The following is a 15,636-nucleotide window of genomic DNA, read 5'->3' as shown; positions in this document are numbered from 1 at the left end:
CCTGACCCCATAGTGGTCCCATGGTGGCCCCACATCCTCCTCCTGACCCCATGGTGGTGGCCCCGTATCCTCCTGACCCCATGGTGGTGGCCTCATATCCTCCTGACCCCATGGTGGCCCCATGTCCTCCTGACCCCATGGTGGCCCCATATCCTCCTGACCCCATAGCTGTGTGTCCTACTGGTGGCCCCATGTCTGCCTGACCCCATGGTGGTGGCCTCATATCCTCCTGACCCCATAGCTGTGTGCCCTGGTGGTCCCATGGTGACCCATGTCCTTGTGTCCTGATGGTGGCCCCATATCCTCCTGACCCCATAGCTGTGTGTTCTGGTGGTCCCATGGTGGCCCCATGTCCTCCTGACCCCATGGTGACCCCACGTCCTCCTGACCCCATGGTGGCCCCATGTCTTCCTGACCCCATGGTGGTCCCATGGTGACCCCATGTCCTCCTGACCCCATGGTGGCCCCACGTCCTCCTGACCCCATGGTGGTGGCCCCAAGTCCTCCTGACCCCATAGTGGTCCCATGGTGGCCCCACATCCTCCTCCTGACCCCATGGTGGCCCCGTATCCTCCTGACCCCATGGTGGCCCCATATCCTCCTGACCCCATGGTGGTGGCCCCGTATCCTCCTGACCCCATGGTGGTGGCCCCATATCCTCCTGACCCCTTGGTGGCCCCACGTCCTCCTGACCCCATGGTGGTCCCATGGTGGCCTCATATCCTCCTGACCCCATAGCTGTGTGTCCTGGTGGTCCCATGGTGGCCCCATGGTGACCCCATAGTGGTCCCATGGTGGCCTCACGTCCCCTGACCCCATAGCTCTCTGTCCTGGTGGTGCCATGGTGGTCCCATGGTGGTGGCCCCACATCCTCCTGACCCCATAGCCCTGGGCATCCCGCTGGCCCCATGGTGACCTTCGCCCCCCCCTTCCTGTCCCCATATCTCCATGCATTGCAGTGATGCTGACCACCCACCCCCCCCTTTACCCCCCCCCTTTACTGCCCCCCCCAGGACATCCTGTCCCATGGTGGCCCCATGTCCTCCTGACCCCATGGCTGGCCCCATGGTGGCCCCATTTCCTCCTGACCCCATGGCTGGCCCCATGGTGACCTCCCCCCCACCCCCCTTCCTGTCCCCATATCTCCATGCGTTGCAGTGATGCTGACCACCCACCCCCCCCCTTTTCTCCCCCCCCTCCCCAGGACATCCTGTCCCATGGTGGTCCCATGGTGGCCCCACGTCCTCCTGACCCCATGGTGGCCCCATGTCTTCCTGACCCCATGGTGGTCCCATGGTGGCCCCATGTCCTCCTGACCCCATAGCTCTGTGTCCTGGTGGTCCCATGGTGGTCCCATGGTGGCCCCATGTCCTCCTGACCCCATAGCTCTGTGTCCTGGTGGTCCCATGGTGGTCCCATGGTGGCCCCACGTCCTCCTGACCCCATGGTGGCCCCATGTCTTCCTGACCCCATGGTGGTCCCATGGTGGCCCCATGTCCTCCTGACCCCATAGCTCTGTGTCCTGGTGGTCCCATGGTGGTCCCATGGTGGCCCCATGTCCTCCTGACCCCATAGCTCTGTGTCCTGGTGGTCCCATGGTGGTCCCATCGTGGCCCCACGTCCTCCTGACCCCATGGTGGCCCCATGTCTTCCTGACCCCATGGTGGTCCCATGGTGACCCCATGTCCTCCTGACCCCATAGCTCTGTGTCCTGGTGGTCCCATGGTGGCCCCACGTCCTCCTGACCCCATGGTGTCCCCATGTCTTCCTGACCCCATGGTGGCCCCACGTCCTCCTGACCCCATGGTGGTCCCATGGTGGCCCCACGTCCTCCTGACCCCATGGTGGCCCCACGTCCTCCTGACCCCATGGTGGTGGCCCCAAGTCCTCCTGACCCCATAGTGGTCCCATGGTGGCCCCACATCCTCCTCCTGACCCCATGGTGGCCCCATGTCTTCCTGACCCCATGGTGGCCCCACGTCCTCCTGACCCCATGGTGGCCCCATGTCTTCCTGACCCCATGGTGGTCCCATGGTGGCCCCATGTCCTCCTGACCCCATAGCTCTGTGTCCTGGTGGTCCCATGGTGGTCCCATGGTGGCCCCATTTCCTCCTGACCCAATGGTGGCCCCACGTCCTCCTGACCCCATAGCTCTGTGTCCTGGTGGTCCCATGGTGGTCCCATGTCCTCCTGACCCCATGGTGGCCCCATAGTGGTCCCATGGTGGCCCCATGTCCTCCTGACCCCATGGTGGCCCCATAGTGGTCCCATGGTGGCCCCACATCCTCCTGACCCCATAGCTGTGTGTCCTACTGGTGGCCCCATATCCTCCTGACCCCATGGTGGCCCCATGTCCTCCTGACCCCATGGGTGGCCCCATGTCTTCCTGACCCCATGGGTGGCCCCATGTCTTCCTGACCCCATGGTGGCCCCATGGTGACCTCCCCATATCTCCATGCGTTGCAGTGATGCTGACCACCCCCCCCCCCCCCCCCTTTTTTTTACCCCCCCCCTTTACTGCCCCCCCCAGGACATCCTGTGCCGCCTGGAGCACACCACCCTCCGCAAGGTGACGGCCAACACGGCCATCTACTACGACCCCAACCCTCAGAGCACGGTGGTGGCCGAGGACCAGGAGTGGGTCAACGTGTACTACGAGATGCCCGACTTCGACGTCAGCCGCATCTCCCCGTGGCTCCTCCGCATCGAACTCGACCGCAAGCACATGACGGACCGCAAGCTGACCATGGAGCAGATCGCCGAGAAGATCAATGCCGGTGGGTCGCCGTTGGGGGGGGGGGCTTTTGGGGGGGGGCTGTGGGGGCAGGGGGGGGGGGTGGAAGGGTTCTTAAGGGGGTTTGGAGGGCGCTAGGGGGGCTGCTTTGGGGTCCTGGGGGGGTTTGGAGGGTCCTGGGGGGTCCTGGAGGGGGTTTGGAGGGTCATGGGGGGATCCTGGGGGGGCCTCTTTGGGGTCCTGGGGGGGCTTCTTTGGGGTCCTGGGGGGGCTTCTTTGGGGTCCTAGAGGGTCCTGGGGGGGTTTGGAGGGTCATTGGGGGTCCTGGGAGGGTTCTTTGGTGTCCTGGGGGGGGTTCTTTGGGGTCCTGGGGGGGTTTGGAGGGTCATTGGGGGACCTGGGAGGGTTCTTTGAGGTCCTGGGGGGCCTTCTTTGGTGTCCTGGGGGGGGTTCTTTGGGGTCCTAGAGGGTCCTGGGGGGGCTTCTTTGGGGTCCTGGGGGGGTTTGGAGGGTCATTGGGGGTCCTGGGGGGGGTTCTTTGGGGTCCTGGGGGGGTTTGGAGGGTCATTGGGGGTCCTGGGGGGGGTTCTTTGGTGTCCTGGGGGGGTTTGGAGGGTCATTGGGGGTCCTGGAAGCGTTCTTAAGGGGGTCCTGGAGGGTTTGGAGGGCGCTAGGGGGGCTGCTTTGGGGTCCTGGGGGGGGGGTGGAAGGGTTCTTAAGGGGGTCCTGGAGGGTTTGGAGGGCGCTAGGGGGGCTGCTTTGGGGTCCTGGAGGGGTTTGGAGGGTCCTGGGGGGTCCTGGGGGGGCTTCTTTGGGGTCCTGGGGGGGTTTGGAGGGTCATTGGGGGACCTGGGAGGGTTCTTTGAGGTCCTGGGGGGGTTTGGAGGGTCATTGGGGGTCCTGGGGGGGGTTCTTTGGGGTCCTGGGGGGGTTTGGAGGGTCATTGGGGGACCTGGGAGGGTTCTTTGAGGTCCTGGAGGGTTTGGAGGGCGCTAGGGGGGCTGCTTTGGGGTCCTGGGGGGGTTTGGAGGGTCCTGGGGGGTCCTGGGGGGGCTTCTTTGGTGTCCTGGGGGGGGTTCTTTGGGGTCCTTGGGGGGTTTGGAGGGTCGTTGGGGGACCTGGGAGGGTTCTTTGAGGTCCTGGGGGGGCTCTTTGGGGTCCTGGGGGGTTTGGAGGCTCATGGGGGGCTGCTTTGGGGTCCTCGGGGGGGGGTTGGAGGGTCACTTGGGGTCCTGGAAGGGTTCTTAAGGGGGTCCTGGAGAGTTTGGAGGGCGCTAGGGGGGCTGCTTTGGGGTCCTGGGGGGGTTTGGAGGGTCATTGGGGGACCTGGGGGGGGTTCTTTGGGGTCCTGGGGGGGTTTGGAGGGTCATTGGGGGTCCTGGGGGGGGTTCTTTGGTGTCCTGGGGGGGTTTGGAGGGTCATTGGGGGTCCTGGAAGCGTTCTTAAGGGGGTCCTGGAGGGTTTGGAGGGCGCTAGGGGGGCTGCTTTGGGGTCCTGGGGGGGGGTGGAAGGGTTCTTAAGGGGGTCCTGGAGGGTTTGGAGGGCGCTAGGGGGGCTGCTTTGGGGTCCTGGGGGGGTTTGGAGGGTCCTGGGGGGTCCTGGAGGGGGTTTGGAGGGTCCTGGGGGGTCCTGGAGGGGGTTTGGAGGGTCATTGGGGGGTGCTGGGGGGGCTTCTTTGGGGTCCTGGGGGGGTTTGGAGGGTCATTGGGGGACCTGGGAGGGTTCTTTGAGGTCCTGGGGGGGGTTCTTTGGGGGTCCTGGGGGGGTTTGGAGGGTCCTGGGGGGTCCTGGGAGGGTTCTTTGAGGTCCTGGGGGGGCTCTTTGGGGTCCTGGGGGGGTTTGGAGGGTCATACGGGGCTTCTTTGGGGTCCTAGAGGGTCCTGGGGGGCCTTCTTTGGTGTCCTGGGGGGGTTTGGAGGCTCATGGGGGGCTGCTTTGGGGTCCTCGGGGGGGGGTTGGAGGGTCACTTGGGGTCCTGGAAGGGTTCTTAAGGGGGTCCTGGAGGGTTTGGAGGGCGTTAGGGGGGCTGCTTTGGGGTCCTGGGGTGGTTTGGAGGGTCCTGGGGGGTCCTGGAGGGGGTTTGGAGGGTCATTGGGGGTCCTGGGGGGGGTTCTTTGGTGTCCTGGGGGGGCTTCTTTGGGGTCCTGGGGGGGCTTCTTTGGGGTCCTAGAGGGTCCTGGGGGGGCTTCTTTGGTGTCCTGGGGGGGCTTCTTTGGGGTCCTAGAGGGTCCTGGGGGGGTTTGGAGGGTCATTGGGGGGTCCTGGGGGGGGTTCTTTGGGGTCCTGGGGGGGTTTGGAGGGTCATTGGGGGTCCTGGAAGGGTTCTTAAGGGGGTCCTGGAGGGTTTGGAGGGCTCATGGGGGGCTGCTTTGGGGTCCTGGGGGGGTTTGGAGGCTCATGGGGGGCTGCTTTGGGGTCCTGGGGGGGTTTGGAGGGTCCTGGGGGGTCCTGGAGGGGGTTTGGAGGGTCCTGGGGGGTCCTGGAGGGGGTTTGGAGGCTCATGGGGGGGTCCTGGGGGGGCTTCTTTGGGGTCCTGGGGGGGTTTGGAGGGTCATTGGGGGTCCTGGGGGGGGTTCTTTGGGGTCCTGGGGGGGGTTCTTTGGGGTCCTAGAGGGTCCTGGGGGGTTTGGAGGGTCATTGGGGGTCCTGGGAGGGTTCTTTGAGGTCCTGGGGGGGTTTGGAGGGTCATTGGGGGTCCTGGAAGGGTTCTTAAGGGGGTCCTGGAGGGTTTGGAGGGCGCTACGGGGGCTGCTTTGGGGTCCTGGGGGGGTTTGGAGGGTCCTGGGGGGTCCTGGGGGGGGTTCTTTGGGGTCCTGGGGGGGTTTGGAGGGTCATTGGGGGTCCTGGGGGGGGTTCTTTGGTGTCCTGGGGGGGTTTGGAGGGTCATTGGGGGTCCTGGAAGCGTTCTTAAGGGGGTCCTGGAGGGTTTGGAGGGCGCTAGGGGGGCTGCTTTGGGGTCCTGGGGGGGGGTGGAAGGGTTCTTAAGGGGGTCCTGGAGGGTTTGGAGGGCGCTAGGGGGGCTGCTTTGGGGTCCTGGGGGGGTTTGGAGGGTCCTGGGGGGTCCTGGAGGGGGTTTGGAGGGTCCTGGGGGGTCCTGGAGGGGGTTTGGAGGGTCACTGGGGGGTCCTGGGGGGGCTTCTTTGGGGTCCTGGGGGGGCTTCTTTGGGGTCCTGGGGGGGTTTGGAGGGTCATTGGGGGTCCTGGGAGGGTTCTTTGGGGTCCTGGGGGGGGGTTCTTTGGGGTCCTGGGGGGGTTTGGAGGGTCATACGGGGCTTCTTTGGGGTCCTAGAGGGTCCTGGGGGGCCTTCTTTGGTGTCCTGGGGGGGTTTGGAGGCTCATGGGGGGCTGCTTTGGGGTCCTCGGGGGGGGGTTGGAGGGTCACTTGGGGTCCTGGAAGGGTTCTTAAGGGGGTCCTGGAGGGTTTGGAGGGCGCTAGGGGGGCTGCTTTGGGGTCCTGGGGGGGTTTGGAGGGTCATTGGGGTCCTGGGGGGGGTTCTTTGGGGTCCTGGGGGGGTTTGGAGGGTCATTGGGGGTCCTGGAAGCGTTCTTTGAGGTCCTGGGGGGGTTTGGAGGGTCCTGGGGGGGTCCTGGAGGGGGTTTGGAGGGTCATTATGGGGTCCTGGGGGGGCTTCTTTGGTGTCCTGGGGGGGCTTCTTTGGGGTCCTGGGGGGTTGGGAGGCTCATGGGGGGCTGCTTTGGGGTCCTGGGGGGGGGGGTTTGGAGGGTCCTGGGGGGTCCTGGGGGGGCTTCTTTGGGGTCCTAGAGGGTCCTGGGGGGGTTTGGAGACTCATGGGGGGGTCCTGGGGGGGGTCTTTGGGGTCCTGGGGGGGCTTCTTTGGTGTCCTGGGGGTGTTTGGAGGGTCACTGGGGGTCCTGGGAGGGTTCCTTGAGGTCCTGGGGCGGTTTGGAGGGTCCTGGAGGGTCCTGGGGGGGTTCTTTGGGGGTCCTGGGGGGGGTTGGAGGGTCATTGTGGGGTCCTGGGTGGGTTCTTTGGTGTCCTGGGGGGGTTTGGAGGGTCCTGGGGGGTCCTGGGAGGGTTCTTTGAGGTCCTGGGGGGGTTTGGAGGGTCCTGGGGGGTCCTGGGAGGGTTCTTTGAGGTCCTGGGGGGGTTTGGAGGGTCCTGGGGGGGTCCTGGAGGGGGTTTGGAGGGTCATTATGGGGTCCTGGGGGGGCTTCTTTGGTGTCCTGGGGGGGCTTCTTTGGGGTCCTGGGGGGTTGGGAGGCTCATGGGGGGCTTCTTTGGTGTCCTGGGGGGGGTCTTTGGGGTCCTTGGGGGGCTTCTTTGGTATCCTGGGGGGGTTTAGAGGGTCCTGGGGGGTCCTGGGAGGGTTCTTTGAGGTCCTTGGGGGGTCCCTGGGGGGGGGGGGACCCCACCTTCTTCATGCCCCCCCCCCACCTCCCAGGCTTCGGAGATGACCTCAACTGCATCTTCAACGACGACAACGCCGAGAAGTTGGTGCTGCGCATCCGCATCATGAACAGCGATGAGAACAAAATGCAGGAGGTGGGCTCTGCACCCCCCCCTCCCATCACCCCCCCCCCCCCCCCCATATCACCCCCCCGTGACCCCCCCCCCCCCCCCCCCCCCCCCCCCCCCCGACACCCCTTTATGCCACCCCGCTGTCACCCCCACATCACTCAGCATCACCCCACCGTCACCCGGCGCCGCTCCTCTGCTCCGTGGGTGCCCCCACCGTCACCCCCACCCTCACCGGGGGGGGGGGGGGTCACACCTGGGTTGGACCCCATTGTCACCCCCCCCCCACGCCCCCCCCCCCCCCATTTGCAGGAGGAGGAGGTGGTGGATAAGATGGACGACGACGTGTTCCTGCGCTGCATCGAATCCAACATGCTGACCGACATGACGCTGCAGGGCATCGAGCAGATCAGCAAGGTGCCGGGGGAGCACCCATGGGTGCTGCTGGGGGGGCGGGAGGGGGGGGGGGGTTGGGGGTCCTCCAAGGGGCACTGCAGCACCCATGGGTGCAGATTGGGGTCGGATATGGGAACCCTCGAGGGTGTTTGGGTGCCTGGGGTGCCCTATCAATCTATGGGAGCACCCATGGGTGCTCAGAGTGCGTCCTGTGGGATCTCATGGTGGTAATTGGGGTCCTTTGGGTGCTCTGCAGCACCCATGGGTGCAGATTGGGGTCGGATATAGGAACCCTTGAGGGTGTTTGGGTGCCTGGGCTGTCCTATAGGTCCATGGGAGCACCCATGGGTGCTCAGAGTGCGTCCTGTGGGATCTCGAGGAGGTAATTGGGGTCCTTTGGGTGCTCTGCAGCACCCATGGGTGCAGATTGGGGTCGGATATAGGAACCCTTGAGGGTGTTTGGGTGCCTGGGCTGTCCTATAGGTCCATGGGAGCACCCATGGGTGCTCAGAGTGCGTCCTGTGGGATCTCGAGGAGGTAATTGGGGTCCTTTGGGTGCTCTGCAGCACCCATGGGTGCAGATTGGGGTCGGATATAGGAACCCTTGAGGGTGTTTGGGTGCCTGGGCTGTCCTATAGGTCCATGGGAGCACCCATGGGTGCTCAGAGTGCGTCCTGTGGGATCTGAAGGAGGTAATTGGGGTCCTTTGGGTGCTCTGCAGCACCCATGGGTGCAGATTGGGGTCGGATATAGGAACCCTCGAGGGTGTTTGGGTGCCTGGGATGTCCTATAGGTCCATGGGAGCACCCATGGGTGCTCAGAGTGCGTCCTGTGGGATCTGAAGGAGGTAATGGGGGTCCTTTGGGTGCTCTGCAGCACCCATGGGTGCTGATTGGGGTCGGATATAGGAACCCTCGAGGGTGTTTGGGAGCCTGGGGTGCCCTATCAATCTATGCGAGCACCCATGGGTGCTCATAGTGCGTCCTGTGGGATCTGAAGGAGGTAACTGGGGTCCTTTGGGTGCTCTGCAGCACCCATGGGTGCTGATTGGGGTCGGATATAGGAACCCTCGAGGGTGTTTGGGAGCCTGGGGTGCCCTATCAATCTATGGGAGCACCCATGGGTGCTCATAGTGCGTCCTGTGGGATCTCATGGTGGTAATTGGGGTCCTTTGGGTGCTCTGCAGCACCCATGGGTGCTGATTGGGGTCGGATATAGGAACCCTCGAGGGTGTTTGGGTGCCTGGGATGTCCTATAGGTCCATGGGAGCACCCATGGGTGCTCAGAGTGCGTCCTGTGGGATCTGAAGGAGGTAATGGGGGTCCTTTGGGTGCTCTGCAGCACCCATGGGTGCTGATTGGGGTCGGATATAGGAACCCTGGAGGGTGTTTGGGTGCCTGGGATGTCCTATAGGTCCATGGGAGCACCCATGGGTGCTCAGAGTGCGTCCTCTGGGATCTGAAGGAGGTAATTGGGGTCCTTTGGGTGCTCTGCAGCACCCATGGGTGCAGATTGGGGTCGGATATAGGAACCCTGGAGGGTGTTTGGGTGCCTGGGATGTCCTATAGGTCCATGGGAGCACCCATGGGTGCTCAGAGTGCGTCTTGTGGGATCTCATGGTGGTAATTGGGGTCCTCTGGGTGCTCTGCAGCACCCATGGGTGCTTATTGGGGTCGGATATGGGAACCCTCGAGGGTGTTTGGGAGCCTGGGGTGCCCTATCAATCCATGGGAGCACCCATGGGTGCTCAGAGTGCGTCCTGTGGGATCTGAAGGAGGTAATGGGGGTCCTTTGGGTGCTCTGCAGCACCCATGGGTGCAGATTGGGGTCGGATATAGGAACCCTGGAGGGTGTTTGGGTGCCTGGGGTGCCCTATCAATCTATGGGAGCAGCCATGGGTGCTCAGAGTGCGTCCTGTGGGATCTCGAGGAGGTAATTGGGGTCCTTTGGGTGCTCTGCAGCACCCATGGGTGCTGATTGGGGTCGGATATAGGAACCCTCGAGGGTGTTTGGGTGCCTGGGCTGTCCTATAGGTCCATGGGAGCACTCAGAGTGCATCCTGTGGGATCTGAAGGAGGTAATGGGGGTCCTTTGGGTGCTCTGCAGCACCCATGGGTGCAGATTGGGGTCGGATATAGGAACCCTTGAGGGTGTTTGGGTGCCTGGGCTGTCCTATAGGTCCATAGGAGGACCTAGGACCTATGGGAGTGCGTCCTGTGGGATCTGTAGGAGGTAATTGGGGTCCTTTGGGTGCTCTGCAGCACCCATGGGTGCTGATTGGGGTCGGATATAGGAACCCTCGAGGGTGTTTGGGAGCCTGGGGTGCCCTATCAATCCATGGGAGCACCCATGGGTGCTCATAGTGCGTCCTGTGGGATCTCATGGAGGTAATGGGGGTCCTTTGGGTGCTCTGCAGCACCCATGGGTGCTGATTGGGGTCAGATATAGGAACCCTTGAGGGTGTTTGTGTGCCTGGGCTGTCCTGCAGCACCCATGGGTGCTCATAGAAGTGGCTTTCGGGATGTTGTGGGGTTGCCAGGTGCTCTCTTGGTGCACGGGAGCACCCATGGGTGCAGATTGGGGTCGGGTATAGGAACCCTGAGAGCTGTTTTTATGTCTGGGCTGTCCTGCAGCACCCATGGGTGCTCATAGATGTGGCTTTCGGGATGTTGTGGGGTTGCCAGGTGCTCTCTTGGTGCACGGGAGCACCCATGGGTGCAGATTGGGGTCGGATATAGGAACCCTGAGAGCTGTTCGTGTGCCTGGGCCGTCCTGCAGCACCCATGGGTGCTCATAGTGCGTCCTGTGGTATCTGAAGGAGGTAATGGGGGCCCTTTGGGTGCTCTGCAGCACCCATGGGTGCTGATTGGGGTCGGATATAGGAACCCTCGAGGGTGTTTGGGTGCCTGGGCTGTCCTATCGATCTATGGGAGCGCCCATGGGTGCTCATAGTGCGTCCTGTGGGATCTGAAGGAGGTAATGGGGGTCCTTTGGGTGCTCTGCAGCACCCATGGGTGCAGATTGGGGTCGGATATAGGAACCCTCGAGAGCTGTTTTTATGTCTGGGCTGTCCTGCAGCACCCATGGGTGCCCATAGATGTGGCTGTCGGGACGTTTTGGGGTTGCCAGGTGTTCTCTTGGTGCACGGGAGCACCCATGGGTGCTGATTGGGGTCGGATATAGGAACCCTGAGAGCTGTTTCTGTGCCTGGGCTGTCCTGCAGCACCCATGGGTGCTCATAGGAGTGGCTTTTGGGATGTTACAGGGTTGCCAGGTGCTCTCTTGGTGCACGGGAGCACCCATGGGTGCAGATTGGGGTCGGATATAGGAACCCTGAGAGCTGTTTGGGAACCTGGGCCGTCCTGCAGCACCCATGGCTGCTCATAGAACTGGCTTTCGGGATGTTGCGGGGTTGCCAGGTGCTCTCTTGGTGCACGGGAGCACCCATGGGTGCTGACCCCTTGCTCCCCCCCCCTCCAGGTGTACATGCACCTGCCTCAGACAGACAACAAGAAGAAGATCATCATCACGGAGGACGGGGAGTTTAAGGCCCTGCAGGAGTGGATCCTGGAGACGGACGGCGTCAGTCTGATGCGGGTGCTGAGCGAGAAGGACGTGGACCCGGTGCGCACCACCTCCAACGACATCGTCGAGATCTTCACCGTGAGTTGGGGGGTGTTGGGGTGACCCCACGGAGTCCTGGGTGTCAACCTTGGGTGTCCTCTGTAGGTGTTGGGGGTGGTCGTCAAGGGGTTGGGGTGACCCCACAGTGTGCTGGGTGTCAGCTGTGGGTGTCCTCTGTAGGTGTTGGGGGTGGTTGTGGGGTTTTGGGTTGTGAGGGTGTTGGGGTGACCCCACAATGTGCTGGGGTGTCAACCTTGGGTGTCCTCTGTAGGTGTTGGGGATGGTTGTGGGGTGTTGGGTTGTGAGGGTGTTGGGGTGACCCCACAATGTGCTGGGGTGTCAACCTTGGGTGTCCTCTGTAGGTGTTGGGGGTGGTCGTCAAGGGGTTGGGGTGACCCCGCAGTGTGCTGGGTGTCAGCTGTGGGTGTCCTCTGTAGGTGTTGGGGATGGTTGTGAGGGTTTTGGGGTGACTCTGCAGAGTTCCAGGTGTTGAGGATGGTTCTGGGGGTGTTGGGGTGACCCCACAGTGTGCTGGGTGTCAGCTGTGGGTGTCCTCTGTAGGTGTTGGGGATGGTTGTGGGGTGTTGGGGTGACCCCGCAGTGTGCTGGGTGTCAACCTTGGGTGTCCTCTGTAGGTGTTGGGGGTGGTCGTCAAGGGGTTGGGGTGACCCCGCAGTGTGCTGGGGTGCCAACCTTGGGTGTCCTCTGTAGGTGTTGGGGGTGGTCGTCAGGGTGTTGGGGTGACCCCGCAGCGTGCTGGGTGTCAGCTGTGGGTGTCCTCTGTAGGTGTTGGGGATGGTTGTGGGGTGTTGGGTTGTGAGGGTGTTGGGGTGACCCCACAATGTGCTGGGGTGTCAACCTTGGGTGTCCTCTGTAGGTGTTGGGAGTGGTTGTGGGGTGTTGGGGTGACCCCACAGTGTGTGGGGTGTCAGCTGTGGGTGTCCTCTGTAGGTGTTGGGGGTGGTTTTGGGGTGTTGGGTTGTGAGGGTGTTGGGGTGACCCCGCAGGGTGCGGGGTGTCAACCTTGGGTGTCATCTGTAGGTGTTGGGGGTGGTCGTCAGGGGGTTGGGGTGACCCCACAGTGTGCTGGGTGTCAACCTTGGGTGTTCTCTGTAGGTGTTGGGGATGGTTGTGGGGTGTTGGGGTGACTCTGCAGTGTTCCAGGTGTTGAGGATGGTTCTGGGGGTGTTGGGGTGACCCCACAGTGTGCTGGGTGTCAGCTGTGGGTGTCCTCTGTAGGTGTTGGGAGTGGTTGTGGGGTGTTGGGGTGACCCCACAGTGTGCTGGGGTGCCAACCTTGGGTGTCCTCTGTAGGTGTTGGGGGTGGTCATCAGGGGGTTGGGGTGACCCCGCAGTGTGCTGGGGTGCCAACCTTGGGTGTCCTCTGTAGCTGTTGGGGATGGTTGTGGGGTGTTGGGTTGTGAGGGTGTTGGGGTGACCCCACAGTGTGCTGGGGTGTCAACCTTGGGTGTCCTCTGTAGCTGTTGGGGATGGTTGTGGGGTGTTGGGTTGTGAGGGTGTTGGGGTGACCCCAGAGTGTGCGGGGTGTCAACCTTGGATGTCCTCTGTAGGTGTTGGGGGTGGTCGTCAGGGGGTTGGGGTGACCCCACAGTGTGCGGGGTGTCAGCTGTGGGTGTCCTCTGTAGGTGTTGGGGGTGGTCATGAGGGTGTTGGGTTGCGAGGGTGTTGGGGTGACCCCACAGTGTGCTGGGGTGTCAACCTTGGGTGTCCTCTGTAGGTGTTGGGGGTGGTCGTCAAGGGGTTGGGGTGACCCCACAGTGTGCGGGGTGTCAACCTTGGGTGTCCTCTGTAGGTGTTGGGGATGGTTGTGAGGGTTTTGGGGTGACTCTGCGGAGTTCCAGGTGTTGAGGATGGTTCTGGGGGTGTTGGGGTGACCCCGCAGTGTGCTGGGGTGCCAACCTTGGGTGTCCTCTGTAGGTGTTGGGGGTGTTCGTCAGGGGGGTGGGGTGACCCCACAGTGTGCGAGGTGTCAGCTGTGGGTGTCCTCTGTAGGTGTTGGGGATGGTTGTGGGGTGTTGGGTTGTGAGGGTGTTGGGGTGACCCCACAGTGTGCGGGGTGTCAGCTGTGGGTGTCCTCTGTAGGTGTTGGGGGTGGTTGTGAGGGTTTTGGGGTGACTCTGCAGAGTTCCAGGTGTTGAGGATGGTTCTGGGGGTGTTGGGGTGACCCCACAGTGTGCTGGGTGTCCACTGTGGGTGTCCTCTGTAGGTCTTGGGAGTGGTCGTCAGGGGGTTGGGGTGACCCCACAGTGTGCTGGGTGTCAACCTTGGGTGTCCTCTGTAGGTGTTGGGGGTGGTCATGAGGGTGTTGGGTTGTGAGGGTGTTGGGGTGACCCCACAATGTGCTGGGGTGTCAACCTTGGGTGTCCTCTGTAGGTGTTGGGGGTGGTCGTCAGGGGGTTGGGGTGACCCCGCAGTGTGCGGGGTGTCAGCTGTGGGTGTCCTCTGTAGGTGTTGGGGATGGTTGTGGGGTGTTGGGTTGTGAGGGTGTTGGGGTGACCCCACAATGTGCTGGGGTGTCAACCTTGGGTGTCCTCTGTAGGTGTTGGGAGTGGTTGTGGGGTGTTGGGGTGACCCCACAGTGTGTGGGGTGTCAGCTGTGGGTGTCCTCTGTAGGTGTTGGGGGTGGTCATGAGGGTGTTGGGTTGCGAGGGTGTTGGGGTGACCCCACAGTGTGTGGGGTGTCAACTGTGGGTGTCCTCTGTAGGTGTTGGGGATGGTTGTGAGGGTTTTGGGGTGACTCTGCAGAGTTCCAGGTGTTGAGGATGGTTCTGGGGGTGTTGGGGTGACCCCACGGAGTCCTGGGTGTCAACCTTGGGTGTCCTCTGTAGGTGTTGGGGGTGGTCGTCAGGGGGTTGGGGTGACCCCACAGTGTGCTGGGTGTCAGCTGTGGGTGTCCTCTGTAGGTGTTGGGGGTGGTCATGAGGGTGTTGGGTTGCGAGGGTGTTGGGGTGACCCCACAGTGTGCTGGGGTGTCAACCTTGGGTGTCCTCTGTAGGTGTTGGGGGTGTTCGTCAGGGGGGTGGGGTGACCCCACAGTGTGCGAGGTGTCAGCTGTGGGTGTCCTCTGTAGGTGTTGGGGATGGTTGTGGGGTGTTGGGTTGTGAGGGTGTTGGGGTGACCCCACAGTGTGCTGGGTGTCAACCTTGGGTGTCCTCTGTAGGTGTTGGGGGTGGTCGTCAGGGGGTTGGGGTGACCCCGCAGTGTGCGGGGTGTCAACCTTGGGTGTCCTCTGTAGGTGTTGGGGATGGTTGTGGGGTGTTGGGTTGTGAGGGTGTTGGGGTGACCCCACAATGTGCTGGGGTGTCAACCTTGGGTGTCCTCTGTAGGTGTTGGGGGTGGTCGTCAGGGGGTTGGGGTGACCCCACAGTGTGCGGGGTGTCAACCTTGGGTGTCCTCTGTAGGTGTTGGGGATGGTTGTGAGGGTTTTGGGGTGACTCTGCAGAGTTCCAGGTGTTGAGGATGGTTCTGGGGGTGTTGGGGTGACCCCATAGTGTGCTGGGGTGTCCACCTTGGGTGTCCTCTGTAGGTGTTGGGGGTGGTCGTCAAGGGGTTGGGGTGACCCCACAGTGTGCTGGGGTGCCAACCTTGGGTGTCCTCTGTAGGTGTTGGGGATGGTTGTGAGGGTTTTGGGGTGACTCTGCAGAGTTCCAGGTGTTGAGGATGGTTCTGGGGGTGTTGGGGTGACCCCACAGTGTGTGGGGTGTCAGCTGTGGGTGTCCTCTGTAGGTGTTGGGAGTGGTTGTGGGGTGTTGGGGTGACCCCACAGTGTGCTGGGGTGTCAACCTTGGGTGTCCTCTGTAGGTGTTGGGAGTGGTTGTGGGGTGTTGGGGTGACCCCACAGTGTGTGGGGTGTCAGCTGTGGGTGTCCTCTGTAGGTGTTGGGGATGGTTGTGAGGGTTTTGGGGTGACTCTGCAGAGTTCCAGGTGTTGAGGATGGTTCTGGGGGTGTTGGGGTGACCCCACAGTGTGCTGGGGTGTCAACTGTGGGTGTCCTCTGTAGGTCTTGGGAGTGGTCGTCAGGGTGTTGGGGTGACCCCACAGTGTGCGGGGTGTCAACTGTGGGTGTCCTCTGTAGGTGTTGGGGATGGTTGTGGGGTGTTGGGTTGTGAGGGTGTGAGGGTTTTGGGGTGACTCTGCGGAGTTCCAGGTGTTGAGGATGGTTCTGGGGGTGTTGGGGTGACCCCACAGTGTGCGGGGTGTCAACCTTGGGTGTCCTCTGTAGCTGTTGGGGATGGTTGTGGGGTGTTGGGTTGTGAGGGTGTTGGGGTGACCCCACAGTGTGCTGGGTGTCAACCTTGGGTGTCCTCTGTAGGTGTTGGGGATGGTTGTGAGGGTTTTGGGGTGACTCTGCAGAGTTCCAGGTGTTGAGGATGGTTCTGGGGGT

General features: G+C 62.8%; 1 protein-coding gene across 1 annotated transcript in view; it reads left to right on the top strand.

The window, feature by feature from the left end:
- Nucleotides 1-15,636, top strand: part of LOC107056305 (DNA-directed RNA polymerase II subunit RPB1-like) — a gene marked incomplete at its 5' end in the record, with an annotated part of 68,886 nt that overhangs the window by 28,782 nt on the left and 24,468 nt on the right. Inside the window, 4 exons of the mRNA XM_040657191.2 lie at nt 2,531-2,777; nt 7,138-7,238; nt 7,524-7,628; nt 11,088-11,270. Of these exons, the coding sequence (XP_040513125.2) occupies nt 2,531-2,777; nt 7,138-7,238; nt 7,524-7,628; nt 11,088-11,270 (636 nt within the window). The remainder of the gene's footprint in view (nt 1-2,530; nt 2,778-7,137; nt 7,239-7,523; nt 7,629-11,087; nt 11,271-15,636) is intronic.

This window comes from Gallus gallus, unplaced genomic scaffold (assembly GCF_016699485.2).
Source record: "Gallus gallus isolate bGalGal1 unplaced genomic scaffold, bGalGal1.mat.broiler.GRCg7b scaffold_59, whole genome shotgun sequence".
Taxonomy (NCBI): Eukaryota; Metazoa; Chordata; class Aves; order Galliformes; family Phasianidae; genus Gallus; species Gallus gallus.
Note: the sequence above shows the minus strand (reverse complement) of the source record. Positions and strands in the feature narration are given on the sequence as shown.